Here is a 23807-nt window from a genome sequence, read left to right on the forward strand (position 1 = left end):
CTCGCAAGCTCAACTTGTCAAGGACAGTGTTAATGAGTCCCCTGATTTTTGAACCCACCAGGATGATGATCATGCACCAGTCCACCACCCAGACCCCAGCGGTGTCGGTGGTAGGGCAGGTTTTGGGTTGGAACCTTTGTGCCTCGTCGTACTCGGGCTTAGTCTTGATGACCAGAAGGCAACAATAATGTGAGTAGGTTTGCGCATTCATATTTGTCACCGCCACGGCGCCACCAGTAGATTCAATATATAGATCCTAGCCTCACGTCCTCCCAAGTGGTAAAAAGAGTAAAGGCACTGCCACCAACCCACCACGCACAAGAAACCATTGTCGAAGGGTCAAATAATAAATCATTCATTATCTTGTCCACGTATTTCCATTCATGCCTTCAGAAATTATGCCCTGCCCCCGCCATGGTTAAAACTTAGGGTTCTTACTTGGAAACACGAGTTTACAATTATGAACAAGTTGTCAGATTTAGAAAAAAGCAAAAGATTTACCTAGAAGAGAGAAAATAAAGGCCTGTAGAAAACTCCATGATCTTGAAAAGCTAGAAGAGAGAGAGCAATTTAATCATTGACTTTCTATATAGCACTTATAATAACGAGTTACAACTGTAAAGGAAGGAACATTATAGGCTGTTGAAATGGTTATTACACTACGAGAAAAAAAGAAGAAAAAATCGAACAGAGAAACTAACACTTGCAGGCGTACAATTGCAATTAATTAGAGTAGAAAAGCCTATACCCATTTTATGGCAATTCAAAAACACTTGCATATATGATACAGAAATGTCATTTAAAGTGAGAGACCAGCTAAAAATGACACCCCGGTAGAAGGCAACCAAGATGATCCATAAATGAACTGTGCCACGGTGAATTTACTTGCCTCGATGGTCGATGTAACGACCCGGTACCCAGGCCATTTAACCCTTTGCCCGACCGCCCCACCGGGTCCGTAATTCATGTATTCACCATAGTATAATGTGTCGAGTGCAAATGTTGTGTTCCATTCTAGCCACCCTCTTGGATGAACATGATCGCCTATGTATGATAACATGTACACAGTTCTAGAGTAGAGCTTCCATGGACGGCCGAGAAATGTCGGGAAGCTGCCTTTCAACGGTGTGAGGTCTGAAGTGGCAAGGATCCTGCAAGCGTGGATTGATATGCCTGTATTTTGATTAGGGTCCTTGCGATTTTGGGCAGTGATGGTGTTTTTTTGGAAGGCCATTGGTTTCCTGGCGTATATGCTACAGTTCTGAAACACAACTGCAGCATTGCCAAATATGAAATCTACAGTTCCATAGATGTCACATTCCCTGAAGAATTGGCGATTTGAATGCACATAAAGGGTGTCTTGGTAGCCAATGATGTTGCACCTGTAGACCACAGCATGGTCTGCACCGACTCGAAGAGCCACTGCTTGGTGCTTGGCTGGACCCGCCCAGTTCTCAAATGTCATGTCTCGAGCAATAAAACCAGCTCCTGTTGCAGCTGTAGAGTTGAAACAGACAAGGAATAATAAGATAAACAAGCCAGCATATCTTAAGAAAGATGTGTAGAGAAGAAAATGGCGAAACCACTGTGTGATTACTCGTTGCTTTCATTATCTAATGATCAAAGATTGATACATTCAATGCCACTTCCAAGAGCATACCTATTAATCATGTGATGCTGATGACCCACCACCAATAATATGACACTACTCTTGCCTTTAAATTGTATCCATCAGTTGAATTTGGTCAATATTATGCATGAGGAGCTATTAATATTTAAAATAAACAGAGAGTCGTGTCCATGATTTTGCAGCTGGAATGAACCGTCTAGTTCTGATTTTTTTTTCTTTTTTAAAAAAAATATTGAACTATTCGGCTGCTAAAAATCAACTATCGAAGTGAAAAGGCTCTAGCTCATCACAGGTAAAACTTCCAATCAAATTAAAGCTTCATTGTCCATTCATCTGTACTTCTGTTAATCCATGTAAATTCCACTAATTTCATCTATAGTATAAAATCAATGGTCCACACATGCTAATGGACCCACTGAAAGCAAGTGCTATACAGAATTATTAAACTCGGTCCGATCCAACAGGTTAATCAGGTTAATCTGTTGTTTGAAAATTTATTTTACACTGGATTTCAAGTCAAGTGGGAGTTCACTAGTCAAGACCAAATAAGACCCGGTTTGATTTAAAAAAAAACTTTGATTGTCCTAATCAAACCGATTTGACCTGAATCTTGAAATAGGTTAAAAGTCGGAACATAAGCTAGTTGCAAGGGATGTGTATAGCCGAGGCAATTGCAAAAGGTGAACCTAATAGTAGAAGATCAAAACTTATTTCTCCAAGGTAAATATTCTGGGTAGAAAGATCACATCGGATGCTCTAGCAGTCAAAGAAACTAGAATTAACAAATACAAAAGATGGATGAACTTTTATCCTATCTTTTTTTTCCTCGGCAAAAGAACTTACTACTGGTGTTGATGTCACAAAAGCTTAAAAAAGGCCACTTTATCATCTGATAAAAAATGGAATAAAAAGGACTCTGATCTGCAAGCATTGTCAAGAGTATAAAAAAAAACAGAGGGCTTTCACGTGCCACTTGGACAACTAGTTTATGACCCACAGCCATTCTTTTCAGCTAAAAGCCAAGAGGTAAATGCAAGCCCTAAGTAAACACAAAAAGCTTGCGTGTCCAAACTGTGTTTCACATGAAAAAACGCGTTTCAACATAATACTTGGTGCAAACTATTTCACGTGAACGCGGTTTGCACCGCAGGGGCTAATTTAAAACAATACCAGATTAAAAGAGAAGGTAATTAGAAAAGAGGATTTACCAAAGGATGCTGTATGGAATGTGGTAAGGTTGTTAAAAACACTCTTGCCTCCTGAGATTATAGTCTTTCCCTTCCCATCTCCGATGAACATTAAATTCCATTTCTTCCTCCCAACTTTCAAGTTATTCTCTTCGTACCTGAGAAGAAAAAAAAAACTTTTCACATCTTACTCAGTAGATTAAGGTTTCAATTGTCAGATCATTTCTCAAACATTATGAAACAATGCATGATGAACTCATTTCTCTGAAAAGAAAAATCATGAAAAGGGCAAACACTCATCAATGGTATTTTTTCACATAATCATAGCTTCATGCATGATTGCGGATTTGTTTTTAAAAAAAAAACAAAAAGTCAGTTCCTCCAAAATTGTAGGGGTATTTATGTCCTTCACTCATAAAAAAGCAACGGTAAAAAATAAGAATACGAACCAAAAGCCCAGGAACTTTCAAAAAGTGGTTAATTTTTTACCGAACTTTACCTTCCTGCCCTCACGTAAATTACAGTACGCCGAGTACTATACTCAGGCGCCTTTTTTATCGCCTCGGATATTGTCTTGCACGTTCCATTCCCATCTCCCGACACGATAATATCGGCATGTATCGCCGGTACTGGCACATCCAGTAATTTCCTGTCTCTCCTCCCTAACCATCTCGGGAAATTCTCCTCATACGATATGTCTTCATTCTCCGTCAGTAATCTCCTCTTATTCTGTACCGGCACTCCTGAGAAGTCGTCTCCATTTGCCGATGAGAATATTGCCAAACAATTACTGACCAGCTCCGTCAAATCCTTCAACCTCCCCGTCATCTGATTCTTAACAGCTCCGTTAACTCCATCGAATCCCTCCGAGCATGTGTCCTGGTTCGTCAACGCCGCGCTCAGCCACGTGACTACATCAGCCGGCGATCCGCCACCAGTTCCCCCGCCGTGGGATGGTGCGACGGTGGAAAGAGAGCGAGAGAGAGCGTCTATGGAGTCATCCAGTAGCTCGAGGCAGTCATCAAATGCTGACCGTACACGTGTCTCCATATTGACATAGGAGATTGCCGAGGATAGGTACAGAGCTTTGCTGAAGTGTTGCAGAGTCATGTTGAAGGAAATGTGAACCAAGTCTGACTCGGACGCACTGACTGAGCCGGGGAAGTCGAGGAGCGAGCTGACACAGAGATTAGGGAAGCGAGTTTTGCTGCAGGTCTTGGAGATGGCCTGGGTCGGTTTCCGGTGAGTAAGACTGCTCGGGTCGGGCTGACCCGATGCCTTGGTCCGAATCCCGAGGAGGAGCACGGCCGAGACGGCCGAAGCAGCTATCAATGCGATGGAGAAGATGGCAAGGAAGATGATTCTCTTTTTTCTCGTTGGGGAAACCCGTGGCGTGGCAAGTTGTGGCTCGTTGATGTTAAATGAAGTACCGGATCCTTCTCCCGGATCGGATTCTGTTGGCCCGAGCCTCCCATAATCCATTTTAGCTTCCTAAAATCTATATAGCAAGGCAAAGCGAGAGCGCCTAGCTAGAAACACGAGAGAGAATGTGAGAGTCTTTTAATGAACAAAGATACACCAAGGACCCTTTTGCAAGAACTAAAAATTCGAGGTCTAATCTACGCACAAACACAAGATTACATGTATCTATTATACAGAGAAACGCGGGGTTTTCTTAAGAAGAAGAGAAGTGGGATTTGCTTACAAGGAAAAATGGAGGTGTCAAATATGGAGGAATGTGTGTGTTTTTTGCATAGGAAGATGGGTTCCGTGCGTACATAAATATAGTAGTGAGGAGGTGGGGATGCGAGGGAGGGAGAGAGAGAGGTTGGTGTGGAGTCTATGTCTAAGGAATTAGCTGGCTTCTACTTCCCACTTCTCACTTCATGCCCATTGTTTGTGTTCTAGAGAGTGTGTTTGTGCTTTTTTGTATGTCATGCAAGGCTACTTTTTTTGCTTGTTGTTTCCATTTTTTTCTATTTTGTTTGCTTGCTAATCTTTTCATTTTGTTTATTCATGAGGATTAGGGAGATGGGAGGAGAGAAGGGGCGATCCAAGGTGGGTTTGGATCGTTGATGCCATTAGAGAGGAGATTAGATCCTTAACCTTTAAGATTGAGAGATCCCTTCTCTACAATTTTATACTATTTTTCCTGTTTTTTTAAGAATCTGTAATGTATTACAAGGAACAAAAGACACGTACATTGAGCTTTCTTACATGCGTGGAATCCATGTAGTGAACAGGACAATTTGAGTGATTATGTGTCTTCTGGGGAATTTTGCAATATTTAACGGTAAAGTTTGAATTATGCTTCTCTTGAGTCCAATCCCATGACGCTCACCTTCTTTAATGTCAAAATGAAAAATCATTTGTAGTCCCTCTAGTTGTTAGATTTGGTTGGATCAAACCTCTGCTTTAAATTAAGTTAGACCACTCTCTTTGTTTCGTCCAAAATTCAATACAAATTGAGCACTTGGACCGATTCCATAGATGATAACATAATCAAATGAAGAGATTCAGACCAACATCTCGAGAATTGTTTTATATTAATGTTTTAAGATGCAAGTTATTTCAATTTAAAATTTATGTAAGTCCACATCTATATTGTTTCAAATTGTTAATTCAATTATAAAAAAGGTATGATATGATTCAAATTCATGATCACTTGATCAAAGAAGCTTTGTGATGCAGACAGAAACTAAAAACAACAACAAACAAAGAACACAGAATTTGATGAGAGAAAGAAGCTACAAATACAAGTCCCAAATTCACAAGTTATTCTCTTTATAAATAATAATACTGAAGTATACCTTCGTCGGAGGTTTACAAAACCTTAAATAAAATAAAACTTTAAATAGAACAAAAATCATACTTCAACTAGAAAACAAAAACCCAAAATTACAAAGGAAAAAAATATAAAGTCCGAAAAACAAATTCAAAAATAACAAGAAAAATTACAAAAATCAAGGGCTTGGGTGGATTTTTGATATCTAAAGATCCAAAAGTCTGTGTAGCGATGTTGTGGCTACTATAGAAAAATAACCTCCAGAAACTCTTGTAAAAATTTTAGCGTGATCCAATGATTAAATAAAAAATTATAATCCTTTCGGGCTGTCATTTTGGTATAGTGGCGACCAGATCTCCTCATGGACCTAGACATGTCTTACCGATCTATAAATGCACATGTTAAGTCATTCATGTAATCTGTCTGGGACATATCGTCATCTAGTTGTGGCAGACCCACACGTAACTGCACAAAATCACTTGTTATCGCAAGCCCGACTTCTTCACTTCGATACTATTTTAAAAAATCATCTCGGCTCAAGACTTAAGTTGCCGGGAAGGTTTTATGCTAGCCCTCGGACACCTTTAATTAGAAATGAAGGGGTTGGTTTGATGTTATTTAAAATATAGAGGTTTTATGACAAAGCAAGTAAATTAGAGGGACCATAAATGTTTTTCTATACTTCCATGGATGCTTTAGCTTTGGCCAGTCTGAGTTCAGTGGATGCGAGACTAAAAAACAGAGAAGTGTTGTGACGAACATGCAAGCGTTACATATAGTGCGAAATATATGATCACTTCATATAATTAATTAACAATCTAATCTAATGTTAATAAAATTAAGGTAAAGCAGCCTACTAATCTTCTTTTTTAAGTTATAATTAAGAACTTATATTATCTTTTAGATGGTGCTTATTGTTATAGTTTAGGTGAAAAAGGCATATTTCCAACTAACAATAAGGTGGGAACAATTTATTTTTTTAATATTCATCGTGGTATTACGTCATATGTACATCATAACATAAGGTTTTTTTTAATTAAAAAATATAAATTATTTTCGAATATATTTCTTTTTTCAATTATGGGGTCTTTTTTTCCACTGTCACATGTACTGTTTGTACTATCAAGTAACAACTGGAATTTTTGGACGTTGACTGACAGCTTCCAATTTTGAAAAATACAGTGATTTAGAATTATCATAAGATTTTCATTTTTTTATATTTTAATTCCAGATTTCCCTTTTATTTTGTTGTGTATTAATTTAGTGATGTAATTTCTAGCGTACATGAAAGTATAGTTATTTTTAAAATATTTTTTATTTAAAAATATATTAAAATAATATTTTTTAATTTTTAAAAATTATTTTTAATATCAGCTGAAAACTTTTAAAAAATATTATTTTAAAATAAAATAAAAATAAAAAAATTAATTTTTTAAAATATAAAAACAAAATGTTCGTGTATTAATTCTTCAAAAGTGAAGAATTGAGAAAAAGCTACACGGTGACAAAAAATTGTCTGGGAGCAGCAGCTATCATGCTGCCTAGCTAGACCTATATATCTTCGTCCAAAATTGAAAGTCCTTTTTTTCTTCTGCATTCAGTGCAACTCAATAATACTATATGTTCATGAAATGGATTTTAACCTTACTAACTCATGAATTTTTGCGAGTAAAAACTATAGCAGAATTGCCAACTCATGAGATTATTTGCATTCAACATCATTAATAATATATATGGAATAGCATTTTATCGTTACCATTATGTTATATATGCACAGCTTTTGGAGTATTTGGCAGAAATTTTGTTTTTATTTCTGTTTTTAAGTGTTTTTAACTTGAAAATATATTAAATTAATATTTTTTTAGTATTTTTTAATGATTTTGATGTGTTGATGTTATAAATAAAAAAAATCTCTAAAAAAATATTAATTTAATATATTTTTAAACAAAAAGCTGTTTTGAAAAGATCATAATATTCTCAAATATCTTTTTAGTGAAAATTATGATAGAATGATATTTCAAATAATTATCTTTATAATTAAATAAATATTGCTAAACATGTATAAAAATAATTGCTCAAATCTCATTATAATATATAATTTGTAATTGCATTCTATTTAAGATGATGATGTAGCTCTTAAGCAATTGTAGGACATCACATGTTAGATGTTTGATACTATGATACAATGTATTTTTTAAAATATTTTTTTAAAAAATTATATTAAAATAATTTATTTTAGATTTTATTTTTTGATATTGATATATAAAATTTATTAAAAAAACACTAAAAATATATTAAATAAATTTAATATCTTTTTAAAATAAAATGTACATTAAAAAAAAACCGAGCAGAACACTATCAAATCATGGGCATGCAATTAGTCAAAACAATCAATCAATTTTTCAGTACTCCCACTTAATTGACTTGCAAGATATTTTAATGACTGTAGATTAATTGCAGTCATAGTACAATCATTTTCACAATAGCTTCAATAATGTGACATTAAATTAATGCCTTCTATTTTGGTTTATAATTCAATACTGGGAGCGTTAATTAATTAAAAAATGGAAGCACCAAACCAGCAACAAAACTGGCTTCAGGAATTTAATCATATGGTATTAATTTATTCATGCAGGCCAGGGGACCAGGAGCTGCATTCTGTGTGCCTTAGCCCTTGGCTAGCTTCTGTCATGAAGGGCAACAAGCTAAGGACAATTATTGCATGCCCAAAAACATATCAAAGAGCATTGATTCGTTTCTGGAATTAAAAAATTATACCAATAAATAATCATATTTTTTTTATTAAAAAAAATGCTTACAAGAACGTAACTAATATTTCAGAGCAATGGAAGCGCGGGAAACATAACTAATGTTAACTAATTGTAGAAACGTAAGCCTTTTTCGCTTGGTAAGAAAGAAACTATAATGATCCCACTAATTGGCAAAGAATCATAAAAAAAAATTATATAGTTGATAGCTAATTAAAGTCATAAAGAGTTTTTAGTTAGATTAGTGTATTACATTATTACTGAATTTTTAAGTCAAAATTATCATCAATTTGATTTCTAACAATAAATAATCATGTGTTTTCTTAACCTTTGAACAATGTTGGGTGAGTCTTGCTAATGTTTCCCAACTTGTTTTTCGGGTTTTTTTTTTAAAATCATGAATGTTTGGATCAGTTTATGCGTATTTTGATTAATATTTTTTCTCGTGTAGATCTCATTTCCTAATGATAAAAGTGTTTTATTAATCCTTAGTTTTGTAAAAGCTAAAATAATTTACTTTTATTTATTTTGTAAGAAAAAATTCATCTCATAAATAACAGTTTTAATCAAACACGTATTAAAATCGTAACTAAAAATATTTTTTTCATCCTATTCTTTTTAAATTGTAACAGTAAAAGTTATCACAATGTCAAACACACATTAAGAGTGTGTTTGGTATTGTGATAGTGATTGTTTTTTAAAGTATTTTTTGCTTGAAAATACATTTAAATAATGTTTAAGATTTATTGTTGATATCAACACATCAAAATGGATCAGAACGATCTAAAAACATAAAAAAAATATTAAAAAAACACTCATAATTTTTAAAAATGCATGGCTAACCACGTTCCTAAACAAGCTCTAATATCATTAGGAAATGAGATCTACACAAGCAAAAAGACTAATTAAGGGTTAATTTGAGGAAATATTTTTTTAAAAAAACGTGTATAGAAAAATATTAGCAATAAAAACCGTAATGATAGCAACAATTTTTTTCCTTAGATTAACGTGAGTGTTCAGTCAACTTGCGCGCAACTCGACTAATCTCACGGGCCCTGAAGTTAACGACCATGTAAGTCTCCAGTGGCTCTAAGGTTTGTGTGGAACTCGAACTGGTAATCTTTAAAAAGCAAACTCAATATCTGACCAGTTAAGTTATATCCCTCGAGATTGAAATGATTGCAACAATTATCTTACGTGTTGCCGTTTGTCAATAATATTTTCACTTTTAACATAGAATTCGTTAAGTTACACTTCTTTGTCATTAAATATATTATGCAGTGAAGCGACTTTTCAAGAGCAAGAGGTGGACATATATAATTGTCTTAAATAATTTTCAACAGATAATTAAGGTGGGTCCCCTGAAATCCACCGACAAAATTCGGTGTCGATTCTTAAAGACAAGAAACTATTTCAGCATGTAGTTGACGAAAGGTGTAAATTTAATGACATTGAATGTGTAATGTTTCTTGCTGCTGCAATATTCAATGTTGGATTTTTTAATTGAGAATCAAATTATAATTTATTGACTTTAATATATTTTCTTTCTCGGGGGATTGAAGGGAATATTATATATAGTTTTTTTAAATGTTGTAAGGACCATATATATTTGATAAATGCTTAATTTATTCAAACTTAGGGAGTAGGTTTGGAGGTTAAAAAAAGATTTATTATCTTCTCAAGCTTGAGTTTAATCTGATATAAAAATAAAATATTTTAGATGTTCAAGAAATAATTAGTGATATTTTATTATTTTTATAGATAATTATTATAGAAAAATAACTTTTTTACAATAAGATCTACGCGAAATCAAAATATAATTATAAAGATAAGGTTTATTTATCAAAATACAATTACAAAGATAAAGGTATATAAAACCATTTTTGTGTTCTTTATATTTGTAGCAAATCGTCATCTTGGCTATTGTGCTTTAAATTTGTCTAAATTAAAGTAAAAACAATAAAATCTCCGTTAATTTACTCCAATCAATAATTATGCTGTTAGAAAAGGTCCAAATTGAACTTATTAGAAAAACCGAGACTAAATTGTACTTTTTTGAAAAACTGCCCAGCAGTCTCAATACGAAGGAGCCTCTCTGTCCAAACTACCGTTGAGGTGATTGGGACGAGACATTATGGTGAGACGGTGGTTAACAGCAACAGCATATGGAGGACGAAATTTTACAAAAATGTTCAATTAAGTATTCATTTTCTTAAAGGTGCAATTTAGTCCTTTTAAAATGGCCTATTTGACATCAGTAATTGATTGGGGCCAATTGATCAATAATTTATCGACTTTAGCTTCAATCGACCAGGTCAGAACTGCAGGAGAAAAGGGTCATTTTCCAAATTAAGATCATGCAAGAATTTGAGCACCTTGATCATGTATATATTTTAATTTTAAGAATAAAACATTTTTAAGCTAATTTCTATAAACTCTAGCTGATCCTTAAGCAGGTTTTCCACACTAAAATTCATACATTCTCAAAATATTTCTTTCATTTCAAAATCTTTTAAATTCTAGAACCCTCGATCTCAAATTTAAAATTCTAAAATAATAATCATCTCATACCCGACTAAGGGTAAAATCATGTTCAAGGCTTAATCAATGTTATTTTATTTTGTTAAAAGAAATAATATCATTTTTAATAAAAAATTTAAAAAAATTCCTAAAATTGAACTCATCAAGTCTTGCTTAAATTTAGTTTAATAGATCGAGTTTGACCGGTCAACCAATATTTGATTAAGTAAATCTTTTAAACCAATTAAAAATAAAACTTCAACTTAACTAGGATCACATAAATAAATTTGTGGGAGAAAGCAATATAAGTTAGTGTACTCCTCGTAATATAGGATACTAGAACGAACAATCAATTAAATTATGTACCCAACATATATAGTCGTGCTAAAGTTCATCTTACTGTGTGTTTGTTACTGTAGTAAATAGTATTAAATTGTACTAAAATAATATCTTTTAGATTTTTTTTTATTTTACATATAAAATTATTAAAAAATATTAATTCAATAATTTTCAAACAAGACATGTTTTTAAAATGCATTCAAGTGTAATTTGAAACTAAAAAACAAGTGGTCTTTAATTAAAAAAATTTAAAAGAGTATTTTACAGAAAATATTATTATTTCATGATCGGTTGTCAAGATCATCTAGTTGGATTTCTACAATGTTCATGTTGAAGCTAACACAGCACAATCTTGTAATGTTACAACGAATCTTCTTCAAGATACTTGAACCAATTATTTTGAAAGACTGTTGCATTTCCCATGATAGAGCAGAAAATAGACAAATGATGGTGTGGAAAACAACAATATTCAGCAGGAGGCAGCCATCGATTTCTCTTCTTGCACAAGAACTGGCGCTACGAAGCTGTGCTTGTAGAGGTTTTTCTGCACACAAGAACGAAGACAACAAGTTGACGAGTGATAGAAAGAATAAAAGAGACAGGGCACATGGACACAAATGGATGGCAACGAAAGCAACTCATAATTTAATAAGCATGTGCCATTGTGCCTCCTCCCATGGTGGTGGGGAACACGAAGCAAATATGCAGAACTTATCACATGATTTGTTACTTGATTTGCTTCGATCGTCCATGAATATCACTATCTTGTTTCCGAATGATCAAGACACAATGATTTTTAAGGTAAAACACATCGTATTTAGAGTATTGAAAGTTATATCCATGGAAGTTGACGACGATATATCAGTATCCCATATCCGGTCTTCCAAAATGGAGGGCTTGGAGAATTTAAAAATCTTTTTATATATATAGATTCATGAATAATTTATAATATTCACCATTTATTCTGAGGTCAAAGTCATCAATAATTGGGCTGAATCAGATCCATATTAGAGCAACAGGCTAGCTACATAGATATGACCTCCTTGACGATGGCCCCCGAAGTTGATTTTTATTATATATTAACGATTTAGATATTAGTTTAACAATTTGGTAAAATTATTTGTTATGGATACTCAGAAATTAGATTTTACTTACATTTGGAACAAAATACGTACATATTCTTTTATATAAGGCTGACATTTGACGGGAATTCTTTAAATATAACTCAATCATCACATGAAAAACTAGTAAAATCTTAGTAAAACTTGTTGATTTTTTAAAATTTCTTTCAAAATAATACCACTTTTAATTTTTTATAAAATAAAATAATTGAGTTAATCCAGATCAACTCACGTGATTCATTACTTGTCTTGAATCGACCCAAATCAGGTTAAAAAAAACTATGGGTAATTAGATGACTATGGCAATTGCAATGCCAATCTTTTTTAATGCAATTTAATACTATTTAATACTCACATCATCAGCACTGTTCTGAGGATAATTAATTCAATTAATAAGCAGTCAAATCAATTTAGTAGTGGCCAATTCTTTCATTACAAGCCTTAAACAAGACATTGATTGTTGCAAGCCTTTAAGTTTTCAAATTATCATTGTCATCCACAGAGAAGGAAAGAAAGAAACAATTGCCCTAAATTAGTAGGATGTGTTTTGTATTGTGGCATAAAGTATTGTTTTTAATATATTAAACTAATTCTTTTTAAGAAAAAATTATTTTTTATATAATTATATCAAAATCATCTAGAAATACTAAAAAAAAAATACTAATTTGATACTCTTTTCATGTTAAATACACTTTTAAAATACATAAATTTCAAAGAAAAAAACAAATAGGCCTTGTTGATCTTATAAAGTGTTCATTGATTGAACTTGCCGACACCATATTTAATTTCCATATTATCCTTGGAGAATTAGTCCATAAAGGTAAATTACATTTAATTATTCCACATCAATTATTTAAAACTCACCCTGACTGGACGAGTTGTTTTATGATTTGAGTGACTTGGGACTTATACCAAGTTAGAATTCAGTAAAAATAGAAGGAGAACTAATTATTTAGTGTGACTCAGTCAAAAACTCAAGTTCATCCTAAATTTTAATCAAAACCAATTGATTTTTTTTCTTGTTTTTTAAAATTATTTTTCTTAAAATTATTTTTATTTTTGAATATAAAATAAAAATAATTGAATTGACCCGAGTAGAACTATAATCCAAAACTTATCCTGGACCGATACTAGACCGGTTAAAGTCATGAGCAAGTGGCATGCACCAAGAAACAAATTATGAGCAAGTGGTGGCTCGTGCACCCGTATAAAGTATGTACCAACCTACTCGTCTAAAGCAGCCTAAGTTACTTGCGAAGAACACAGCACTGCCAACCACACCGACAAAGACATACCTTTTTCGATAATAGACAAGTCAATATTTCCAGGACGTGATGATAAAATGTTTATGGAAAGAGAGGCAGTGATTAGAGGGCCCTTGAGAATTGGGTAGACTGTCACACAGTTCAATTTGTGAACACAATTGTGTTATCCAATTTGAAGATAATTATAGCAATCTCTGAGACTCTTGGAGATTAAGCAGAAGACGTATAAGGCTCGCATACAGTTAAGAAGCAAGAGGTTAAATCAATGGAGGGGATGGAGGTTAAGACTTCTTCAAGTGTTGTTGGTTTAACAGACACGAATGCATGTGGAAATTATTGAGTGGACTGCTTTCTCTGACTCAAAGATTACGACCTTTTTATCTCTGGTAGAATTTTCTCTTCTAGGGTTCATTTGTAGTGATGCCATGAAAGGAAATGATTTCATTACATTTCCAGATTAAACTACTTGAAGTGAATTTAATTAGTTGCTTAGTTATTAAATTATGTCCGGTTTAGCTAGTCAATTTGATTATCCACTAATCTAAAAGGATGTTTGAGACAATAATAGAAATTAAATATAATTTAAAAACTAAAAAATCAAAGTTTTATAAAATAGTGATTGTACAACTATTCCAAACATGCACTAAAACTTAATTAGTTTTATATTAAATCAAGTAAAAATTAAAAATCTTGAAACAACTTGTTTGCGTTAACTGAGGTGTTGGTCATTGAACTATAATTTTAAAATCCGACACAGTCCAGTGGATCAATCCGGGGCTGGAACCAGATTAGGTTTGTGAAAAAACAAAAAAAGTTCAAAACCTGGCTGACCCGGTGATCTGGCAAGACCAGATCAAAACCCGTTGACTTTTTTTTTTATTAAAACGGCGCCATTTTGATTTATAAAAAAAATTGAAATTGACCCGAGTGACCCAGTCGAAACCTGAAATTTGAACCGGGCCGACTACCAGGCCGGGTTTAAAAATACTGCTGGATCCACATAATTGATAAGGGCCTTGAAAACTCGTTTGAAGCAGATCATCAAGTGATTTTGGTAGGGCATCCTTCTTTTCCTGTCGTGTATGACCTTCCAATTTTAATATATTTCGTTGGCCCATCATGGCGGGAGTCTAGCTATCAGGCGACCAATCTCAATATCGCTGATCAGAATTTCCAGACCTGATGATTTAACGAAGGGGATGGGGCTACTTTCTACCGTGAGTTCCATTCTTTGACATAATTATTAACGAAGCAAACTAAGTGATCTGTGCCATTGTCCCCTTTGTCTTCGTAGTAGGGCAGCTCAAGATTCTCGTCATCTGGGTTTGGGTGGCAATCATCCATAAAGTGAGAAGAAAAAAGAAGGGAAATTGCCAAGAGACAACATGTTTATGTACTAACATATATAGGAAAAAGAAGGGAAATTAATTAAAATGCAATTCCTGGTAATTGCAGGGAAATTATGCTGGATGACTAAGACAGAGGCCAAGATTAGCCCTAGGGGTGCCACGAGGGTCCACAGTTGCAGCTGTTTATCGTCGTTTTCTGGATTAGTTGTCAGTTCTTACTTGACTTCAGCACGGGAATGTATTTCAAGAGAGATCGAACATGGACCTCGACATTTTATCTTGTTTGGAAGGGAATGAAACTGGATGGAAAGTTCCTATAAGTAAAAGATACGTACTCCAATGTTGTTATATCAGCGTATTAATCTGAAAAAACCCGTAATTTAAAACCTAATCGATGAAATCCAGCTGATTTGATGTAATTTTTGTATGAGTTGCACATCAAAAAACAAAAACAAAAAACTATCTGTGTGTAAAACGAAGAGTGTCATTATCAAAATCATAATTTAATTAAGAATGCAAGCTGGCATATGAAGCTTTATTTCAAGATGAAAACGATGGTCAGAAACTCAGACGTTAACAATTCCTTCTTATCGTCACCTGGCCTTGCTTCGTCTTCTTCAACAAGGATGGATAAGGATGTTCAACATATATTTTAAACAAGGATGGTCAGGAGGGGAATGATGCCATTGGTTCTTGCTAGAGAGACCTGCAATTTTCAGTTGAAAAGTGCTAGAAAACAAACTTCATCAGTTTTTTTTTTCTTTTTTGGAATCAATCACGATATATTCAACCAATTTGTCCATTGTTTTTTTCTTAATTTATCTTTGATGTGAGTCCTTTTCACCACTCCTCGCATTAGATATTGTTTTGGCTTCACTGTAGTTTAATCGAATGCAACAATCCTTCATTTCTTTGTTATCGTATTGTTGTATTCGCGAAAAATTTCTTCCTAATACACTTTCTTTGATTTGAAATAAAGATAATAATTTAAAGAATAAACTTAATGACCACTTAATACCCTTTCTTCCTAAGCCGGGAGGACCTACAGCAAGCTTTGAGGGAGCTTGGCACCTCCGAGCTTTATAGTTTTCTTGACTGCAAATCCTGGTTAGAATTTTCTAGTCCCACCCTTGCCCGCGAGTCAATCTAAAACCTAGTTGACTCGAAACCCGACTCGGGTAGGTTTTACAAGAAATAAAAGGAATTGATTTAATATAATTCAATCAAAAACTCAGGTTAACTTGCAAATCAGTTCTACTTAGTTAAAAACTCGTTGATTTAAAAAAATATTATTTTAATTTTTTTAAAAAATAAATTGATTAACTTGTATCCACCTGCTAAGATGGTGTTTGATAGTGTGATAGCGGTTGTTTTTTAAAGTTTTTTTTGCTCAAAAATACATCAAAATAATATTTTTTTTTTTATTTTTAAAAAATTATTTTTGATATTAGCGTATCAAAATGATATGAAAACACAAAAAAAAAATACTAATTTAAAACAAAAAAAATTATTTTTTTTAAAAGTAATTAAAAAGAAAAAACAGGATATTAACAATATAACCGGTGTCTTGCACCTTGTTGACTTTTGGATTCAACAATAATGGAAAGGTAAAAATGTAACAACACACCAATTATTGTTGCCTATACTGTGAGCCTTTGTCTTGATTATTGATAGGATCTGCATGCTCTCAAATCAATAATAAATAATAACACAATTAGTGGCATGCAAATGATTTTTATAATGGGATAAAACATAATTAATTTTCAATGCAATACGGAAGAAAAAAAGAGGAAGAAAACAATTAAATTAAATACTCTATTAAATTATCCATCAAGCACAGTACTGCTCAGCGTGCTGAAATGAACCTAAATTTACTGTATTGAAAATGTTGATTTGAAGCTGAATTGAGGCTCCATATATCCTGACAAAAATGGTGTCGTGTCGCAGTCCCCACTCTATCACTTGTTTTGATGGGCAATCTCCTTGGCACACAAGCATGTTCATTTCATTTCTTCTCTGGAATCAAAGCCAAATCCTACGCCGAAGCTGAGCTTGAGACGTCCATTTGATCTTCACACTAACGGAGTGGTGGAAGAATCCTGAATTGCCTTGTTGCAGGGCTCCATAAGACATATTTATCATATAATATTTCAGCACAGACCAAACCACGACGAGCACCAGTAAAATCCATGGTGTGATCTCTTGGCTTATAAAACTTTCTTGGCTTCTTTACTCTGAATTTTCTGTGGTAGCTTCATTCTTATACTCCTTTTGTCTAATATTCAGCTTATCAGGAAGAAATTATGTGCTGATTTTTATAGCTCAATTTTAGAACTTAGTGATGTCTAACATATGTAAAAGAACAAATGGATAGTTTTCCCAAAGAGCGTTTGCTATATAAAAAAACAGAAAAAAAAAGAAGCAGGAGTTGCTGTTGCTTGTGCTACAATCAGAAGAATTGTATAAGAACACTCTACTCCATCCGTAAAGATAGCCAAAAGCTCCACAGGCTGACTTCAAATATCCAGGATGTTGTCACTAGCTAGATCACAGGTTTGATAACGATAAAGAGAGAGGCAGCACTGAGAACCAAATTTGATGATTGCTCCATGTTAGCTACGGGAAGAGATAAAACAAACAAGATACAAGTCCACAAAATCATGTAAGCATGGAGGGAATACAAAGCATAGAGGAAAGTGATAGCAGACCAAAGAAGCAATGAGAGGATTCTTTAAAACAGATTGCTCTCTAACAATCATTGCCTCTAAGTTGAATGAAGAACAGTTAAAATGTCACCTGAAAAAAGCAGAACCAGCTAACATGATCGGAAATGTAGACAATCAGACTAACACCTCACGCATATAACTCCTGCCAACACTGCCTGTCTCTCTAGACGACTGAAACCAAGCTCTCTGTATGAATAGAGGCCTGACCGAGAGAGAATTGTCGCTGGAGTTGAAGCATTCTAAGACTTGATTGATTCAAATCAAAGAAGAACATCTTATCATAAACATTAGCTTCTTGAAATATAACTTCGCTGTCGCTGCATTTACCAAGTGGCCTTCCCAATGAGGCAGGAAATGCACAAGAAGGAATCGTAAACACTTTTGACCAACACCTATCTTCACCGCTGCCATTGAGGATCCACTTAATCTGCCTCCAAAAACCCTTACATCTTGTAAACATGATGAGAATCAAGTTTGCAAAGTTATGGCAGAGTCCAATTGAAAGTAAACAGAACAGGATTACTTAAGGAGTTATGAGTTCTATTTATAATCAACAATATTATATTTCTCTTAGATTAGGATTATTATTAGTAATTGCAATTTCTTTTTATTAGAACTCTTCATTTAATATCAAACAAGAAACTTTTCTAAAATTCTCTCTTCCTTCTTGAATTTTCATCAGAACACCTCGATGGAATATGAGAATCAAGACAAGAATTTGCTCGGACCTTTACTATCTTATAATCTTTTCCTTCAGGGCCAAACCCAAAACCGTGAATTGTGCAGTTGCCCTTAACATCCACTGAGTTGTGATTTGTTTTGTCTCGGCTTTGCCATCTGCTGGTTTGTTTGGGACTCCTAGTTTTGTTTGGTGAGTCTTTAGTTCTTGTCCTGTTGTCTTCTGCTGCAGTTCGTATTTCTCTGCAGCTATCTCTTGTATTTTGTATTCTCCCACCAAGTTGGCTTCATGTACACTTTGCTGCTTATCTATTCTGATATTGGCTTATAAATAAAACAAAACAGTTCGAAACCTAGTAAGACTTACAGGGCCATAATTGTAATCATTTGGTGTATAAGAGATTCGAGAAGGCATGGAAATTCTCCTTGATGTCATGGTCGTCCAGGGCCTGTATGCCTCCTTACAAAGTTGAAATATTGATAGGTGAACATTAAATATTTGAAAATTGGTAGCCAAACATTAAATAAGATTGGAATGTGAGCTGGTGTGGGCAGTGGACATCTTTGTCTTGTTACACTTGTACCCCATTAATAAACAAGTATAAGCTTTTGATTTCATAACATATCCAGCAACCTTTTAGGATTTCTTGCGGCGGTTCAACCCAAACATATATCAACTGTATAAGCCAGGGCATGCTGGAGAATTCTTTCCTAGAGTCACAATAGGCCCACCGAACACTGCCTGGGTGGACCAAGCTGGGTTTGATTCAATACTGTATTGTCTCTATGTCCAAAAAAGTGACACAAGTCCATGATGATAGCAACATTGGAGAATCTGGAGATTTGAAGCCTTGCAGTGGATGCCAAATTAAGAAACACAGGGCAAACAAAAGATAGGGTAAAACAAGTTTCTTAGTACAAGAGAAGCCACAAGAAATCAAGCATGTTGGAAGATTCCTATGGCTCCCTTGAGGCTCAATTTCAAAGAAGATTCACAATCCAACATTGCACTATCACAGACAACATTAGATTAGAGGAGCCAATAGAGCAAAACCAACAAGACTATTTTATAAGGCATCAAAGCAGCCAAAATGAGAAGGGCAAACACACTCCATGATGAAAAAAGCATGTGCTAGTAAGCTCATTTTGGTTCACTTCACTTCAGTTATCACTGTAAGCAAGTCAAAATTAAAGCACTAGTCCCTAAAAAACACAAAAAAAAGAAGCTGAGTTATTATTATCAAACTACATTACTTCATAGTAGTTGATGATAAAATCCTACCCCAAACATATATTTATATACCCTTGGAGTCAGACTCCAGATTCCAGACTCCAATTAGACCTCACTAAGCACCTCCTCTTCTATAACCCGATGATCATGTCCTGCACTCACTGGAACTAAACTTTCCACATAACTGTGAATGTCACATGAGTAGGTAGCTTCACAAATATGCAGCCTTCTGTAATTTTGATTACTTGGATCACACAAGAAAAATTGAGTAAACTGTCCATCCAATTTCCTCATTATCAATCCAGTCTCATTTGTAACACCAACAGGGTATCCAAGAGCATTTAATTGAAGAGAATTCAGTTTAGTCCAATACTTACCATCAGCACCACCATAATCATCCCATACACATATCTCAACTCGATCGGTCGCAGCAGGTCTTCCAACCAGACCCTTTGAAGGATAATATGCCAGTGCAAGTAACCCTTTAAACCCCATAATTTTAACACAAACTCCGGCGGAAAACTCAGGTGTTGGTATCTTCCTAAACTCTTCAGTATTCAAATCGAATGACAGTATAAACTTCTGAATACCACCTGATTTTCCAGCACTGTTACCCAACCAATGCAATCCTCCATTAATAACCACGCCGTTGTGTCCTTCATGAATAACACAAGCCCCAATCGCTCTTCCATCAATCACTTTCCAGCAACCAGTCCGCCACGAAAAAACCTCAACCATTACAACAGGTGATTCACCCTTTTCGCAGGCGAAACCCACAATCCTCACAACTTTGTAATCATTCTTTTCCCGATCAAATCCAAACCCAGTTGAGACCATCCAAAAGGGCCCACGAGAATCACTGATTATTGGACTAGGAAGACACGAATACTGCTTCCTAGCAATATTCCACAAAACAAACCCCCTCGCATAACAAGAAGAGATATCAAGACAAACAAGACCATTGCTAGAACCAACAATTTTTGGGAACCTAATTAAGGAGCCCAAAAGAGGAATCTCAACATCAATGGGTTGGTTATTGGTCAGTGAAAAAGAGAAGTTAGACCCGGATGGGTTATGAAAGTGGCGAATAAAAAAGGTGAAATGTCGAGAAGAACGGTGGAGATGGGCGGAGATGAAATCAGGGGAGTTGATCAGAGCAGAAAAGGGTTTAGAAACGGATTCGAAACGGGTTAAAGATTTGATGGGGAGCCTCGATAGGATGTCAGTTAGGGTTTCTTGGGGTAAAGTGGTTTTTTTATCCATTGATCTTCGCTTGCTTCTCATGGGAAGAGAGAAATCTGAGGTGAGAAAAATTGAGGGAAATGGGTTTACATGCGTCCATACATATATATATATACACACACACACGTGTGTATGTATATGTGTGTGTGTGTGTATATGTGAGTGTGTGTGTGTGTGTGTGTGTGTGTGTGTAGATGATTAATGGATAGGTTTCATCTAAACACATTTTTTATTTTCAGGTTAGATTTTCTTTTCTTTTCTTTTTATGCAATTAGTAAAGTGTTCTTGGGGATTTTTTTGTATATATATAGAAATGTTAATGAGAGTTCAAAGGAGACTTATTGAATTAAGTATTTATTATAAATGGTATTTAATTTTTTTTTTGGAGTTGAGAAAATCGTATTTAATGTTTATATTTTTTTGGTATTTTTCATGGTAATAAATTATTTTTGTATTGCTTATCACTTTTTCTTTCTGTTTTTCGCTTATAAATATTTTAGTTATATGGCTGTGAATGTTTTCAAACCATATGTCATAAAAATATTCTTAAAAAATTATTATATTGATATTTCGTTTATCTACATTAAATTTTAAATTAATAATCTATGTTTGCAACATACATATTTATAGAAAGATACTTCTTTCGTAGTCAATTCATCCAAATTTAAGTTATCTCACCAATTTGATTAGTCTTGCCTAATGGCTAAAAGCAAATTTGTAAAAAAAATAATAATAATAATTAACATGACATGAAAAATATGATACAAATTAATATTGTAAAAGTGTAAATAATTTTTTTTAATGTATGATTCATACAAACAACAAGCAATTTTATCAATAAATACGGTAAATTTGTTCTTGCATAATAAAATCCTATCATACAAGATCCAAGAAAAAAAATTAAAAGTGGTTGGTAAGACTTTGCGTAAAAAAAAAAATATTGAAAACAATTATATCTTCACAACTATATTCTCTTGTTGGCTAACACGTTCCATTCAAATGCATGACAATCTGTAATATTTTAATTTATATGATGTATTTTACCTTGATGAATAACGCATCACTTTTAAATATCGTTATGTTTTCTTTTACATATTACTATACTTTAATAAGTTTCACATATTGTTTGTTACACACCATAAATTTCAACAAGTGAATTAAAAATTTTATTCCATAATAAATAAATTTTATTTGTTAGAAAATGTTTAAAGTAAGATTATGTTTCTTTCATTCTTGCATTATTGATCAAAAAAAGAGTCAATAGATACAAGAGTTTGTGGAACTCATGCATTAGTGAATAAATACAAAGATATGCAATAAGAAATACGAGAATTAGAAATTTATAATTATTATAAAATCAATAATAAAATCATGATTTTTACATGATTTCTGTTTAATTTTATTATTTTTATGTAATTTTATATGATAAGTATATATTGACTTGCTAAAAATAGTATACATCTTTGTGTTTATTTTGGAACTAAAACAAAAAAAAATTTTATCAAATAAAGTGATAGTTGTCGGCCAAAATAGACATATTGATTTGAAAAACTTAAAATTTAACTCAAGCTATGATTTTAGTTAAATTATATAGATATTCACCTAGCAAAATCTATTCAACCTAACCATATTTTTAGTTACGCGGTTGATCTAAGTAAGATTAAAAAAATAATTAAAATCGTTGTTTTTTTTTTAATAAAAACAAGTGCCCATGTTGAACCACTAAAAAACTTTTCCAAGTCTGTAAGGTTGGGTTTGTGCTGAAACGATGCGTTTTACTTCTGGGCCAATTACGTAGAAGGAATTAGTAAGCATCAAGAAAGAGGCTAGGTCAAAAACCTAAAAGGTGGAGGTGCGGGGAATCGAACCCCGTGCCTCTCGCATGCGAAGCGAGCGCTCTACCATATGAGCTACACCCCCGCACATGTTGTGATTTCTCATACAAAATCTTATCCTAATTTGCTTAGCGTGCCTTCTAAATTTACAAGAAAATGCTTTTACACTTTTACCTTATCGTAAAAATCATGTTATTGTTTTGGAAAGATGCTAGTTATTTAAAGATGACATGATTTTCGAAATTTATTTTCATTTAATTTTTTTTTACAATGAAAATAAATATTTACAAGAAAAATACAATATATATATATATTTGACTATATCCATTATATTATTGTTAGTAGACACTATTCTATTTTTTTTAATCTTTCAAATTATTTCCGTTGAAGATTCATATGAGGGTTTTCTAATCCTTAATAAAAAAAATAATTCTTTTAACCAAAACAAAAAAGGTGGAATCAATAAAGATTTTCTTTTTGATTGAGTTGAATATATATAAATTATATATATATATATATATAATTAAAATACATATTTACAAGAAAATTACAATTTAATTCGCATGCATATATATATATATATATATATATATAAACAAGTTATTCTTTTGCAAAATTATTTTCTGTTCTTGTGAAAATATCAATCTAGTAAAAAAGTAAGTAAAATCTATTTTGATTTTTTTTCAAAACATGATTGTCTCAGTGTTTTTTCTTAAAAGAAATCTTACAATAACATTGATTTATATTTACCCATTTAAAACATAACTCGAATTATAGATCAAATTGAATTTTATAAATACATGGAGCGATTGAAGGTTGGGTTAGGCATTTGTGTACCGTTGGCTTGTGTGGCAGGCACAGGGTTGAGCCGAAGGTTAGGTTAAAATTAGGTTTCTGTTGCTTGAAATTCATGTAATGATTTAGATCACGGGTATTTATTACTTAGAGGTCAATTTAGAATTCGAGTGATATGCATATCAACCAAAAAAAAACTAAATCATTTAAGAAAATTAATGTGCATCAAGATATAAATTATTATTTACTATAACAGTGTAATTAAGATTTTAATCTTTTAAAAAAAAAGAGGCAATGTACTAAGTGTGAACACCTCAAAACTGTAAATCCCTGAAT

At 33.4% G+C, this 23807-nt stretch overlaps 2 protein-coding genes and 1 non-coding gene across 3 annotated transcripts; all 3 read right to left on the reverse strand.

Annotated features, from left to right (window-relative positions):
- Positions 1 to 543: 543 nt before the first annotated feature.
- On the reverse strand, positions 544 to 4709 carry LOC7475195 (probable pectinesterase/pectinesterase inhibitor 34). Its single transcript, XM_002321963.4, has 3 exons — positions 3317 to 4709; positions 2839 to 2975; positions 544 to 1497 (listed from the first exon to the last, which is right to left on the reverse strand). The coding sequence occupies exons 1-3, from the start codon at positions 4297 to 4299 to the stop codon at positions 800 to 802; spliced, it is 1818 nt and encodes a 605-aa protein (XP_002321999.2). The 5' UTR covers positions 4300 to 4709; the 3' UTR covers positions 544 to 799.
- A 14702-nt stretch (positions 4710 to 19411) lies between these two features.
- LOC7464547 (F-box/kelch-repeat protein At3g23880) lies at positions 19412 to 20933 on the reverse strand. The gene has a single exon (XM_002321964.4). It carries the CDS (start codon positions 20881 to 20883, stop codon positions 19705 to 19707), a length of 1179 nt encoding a protein of 392 aa, XP_002322000.3. The 5' UTR covers positions 20884 to 20933; the 3' UTR covers positions 19412 to 19704.
- A 1755-nt stretch (positions 20934 to 22688) lies between these two features.
- On the reverse strand, positions 22689 to 22761 carry TRNAA-CGC (transfer RNA alanine (anticodon CGC)). Its single transcript has one exon. It is a non-coding gene; the product is annotated as a tRNA-Ala (tRNA).
- Positions 22762 to 23807: the final 1046 nt, after the last annotated feature.

This window comes from Populus trichocarpa, chromosome 15, assembly GCF_000002775.5.
Source record: "Populus trichocarpa isolate Nisqually-1 chromosome 15, P.trichocarpa_v4.1, whole genome shotgun sequence".
Lineage (NCBI taxonomy): Eukaryota > Viridiplantae > Streptophyta > Magnoliopsida > Malpighiales > Salicaceae > Populus > Populus trichocarpa.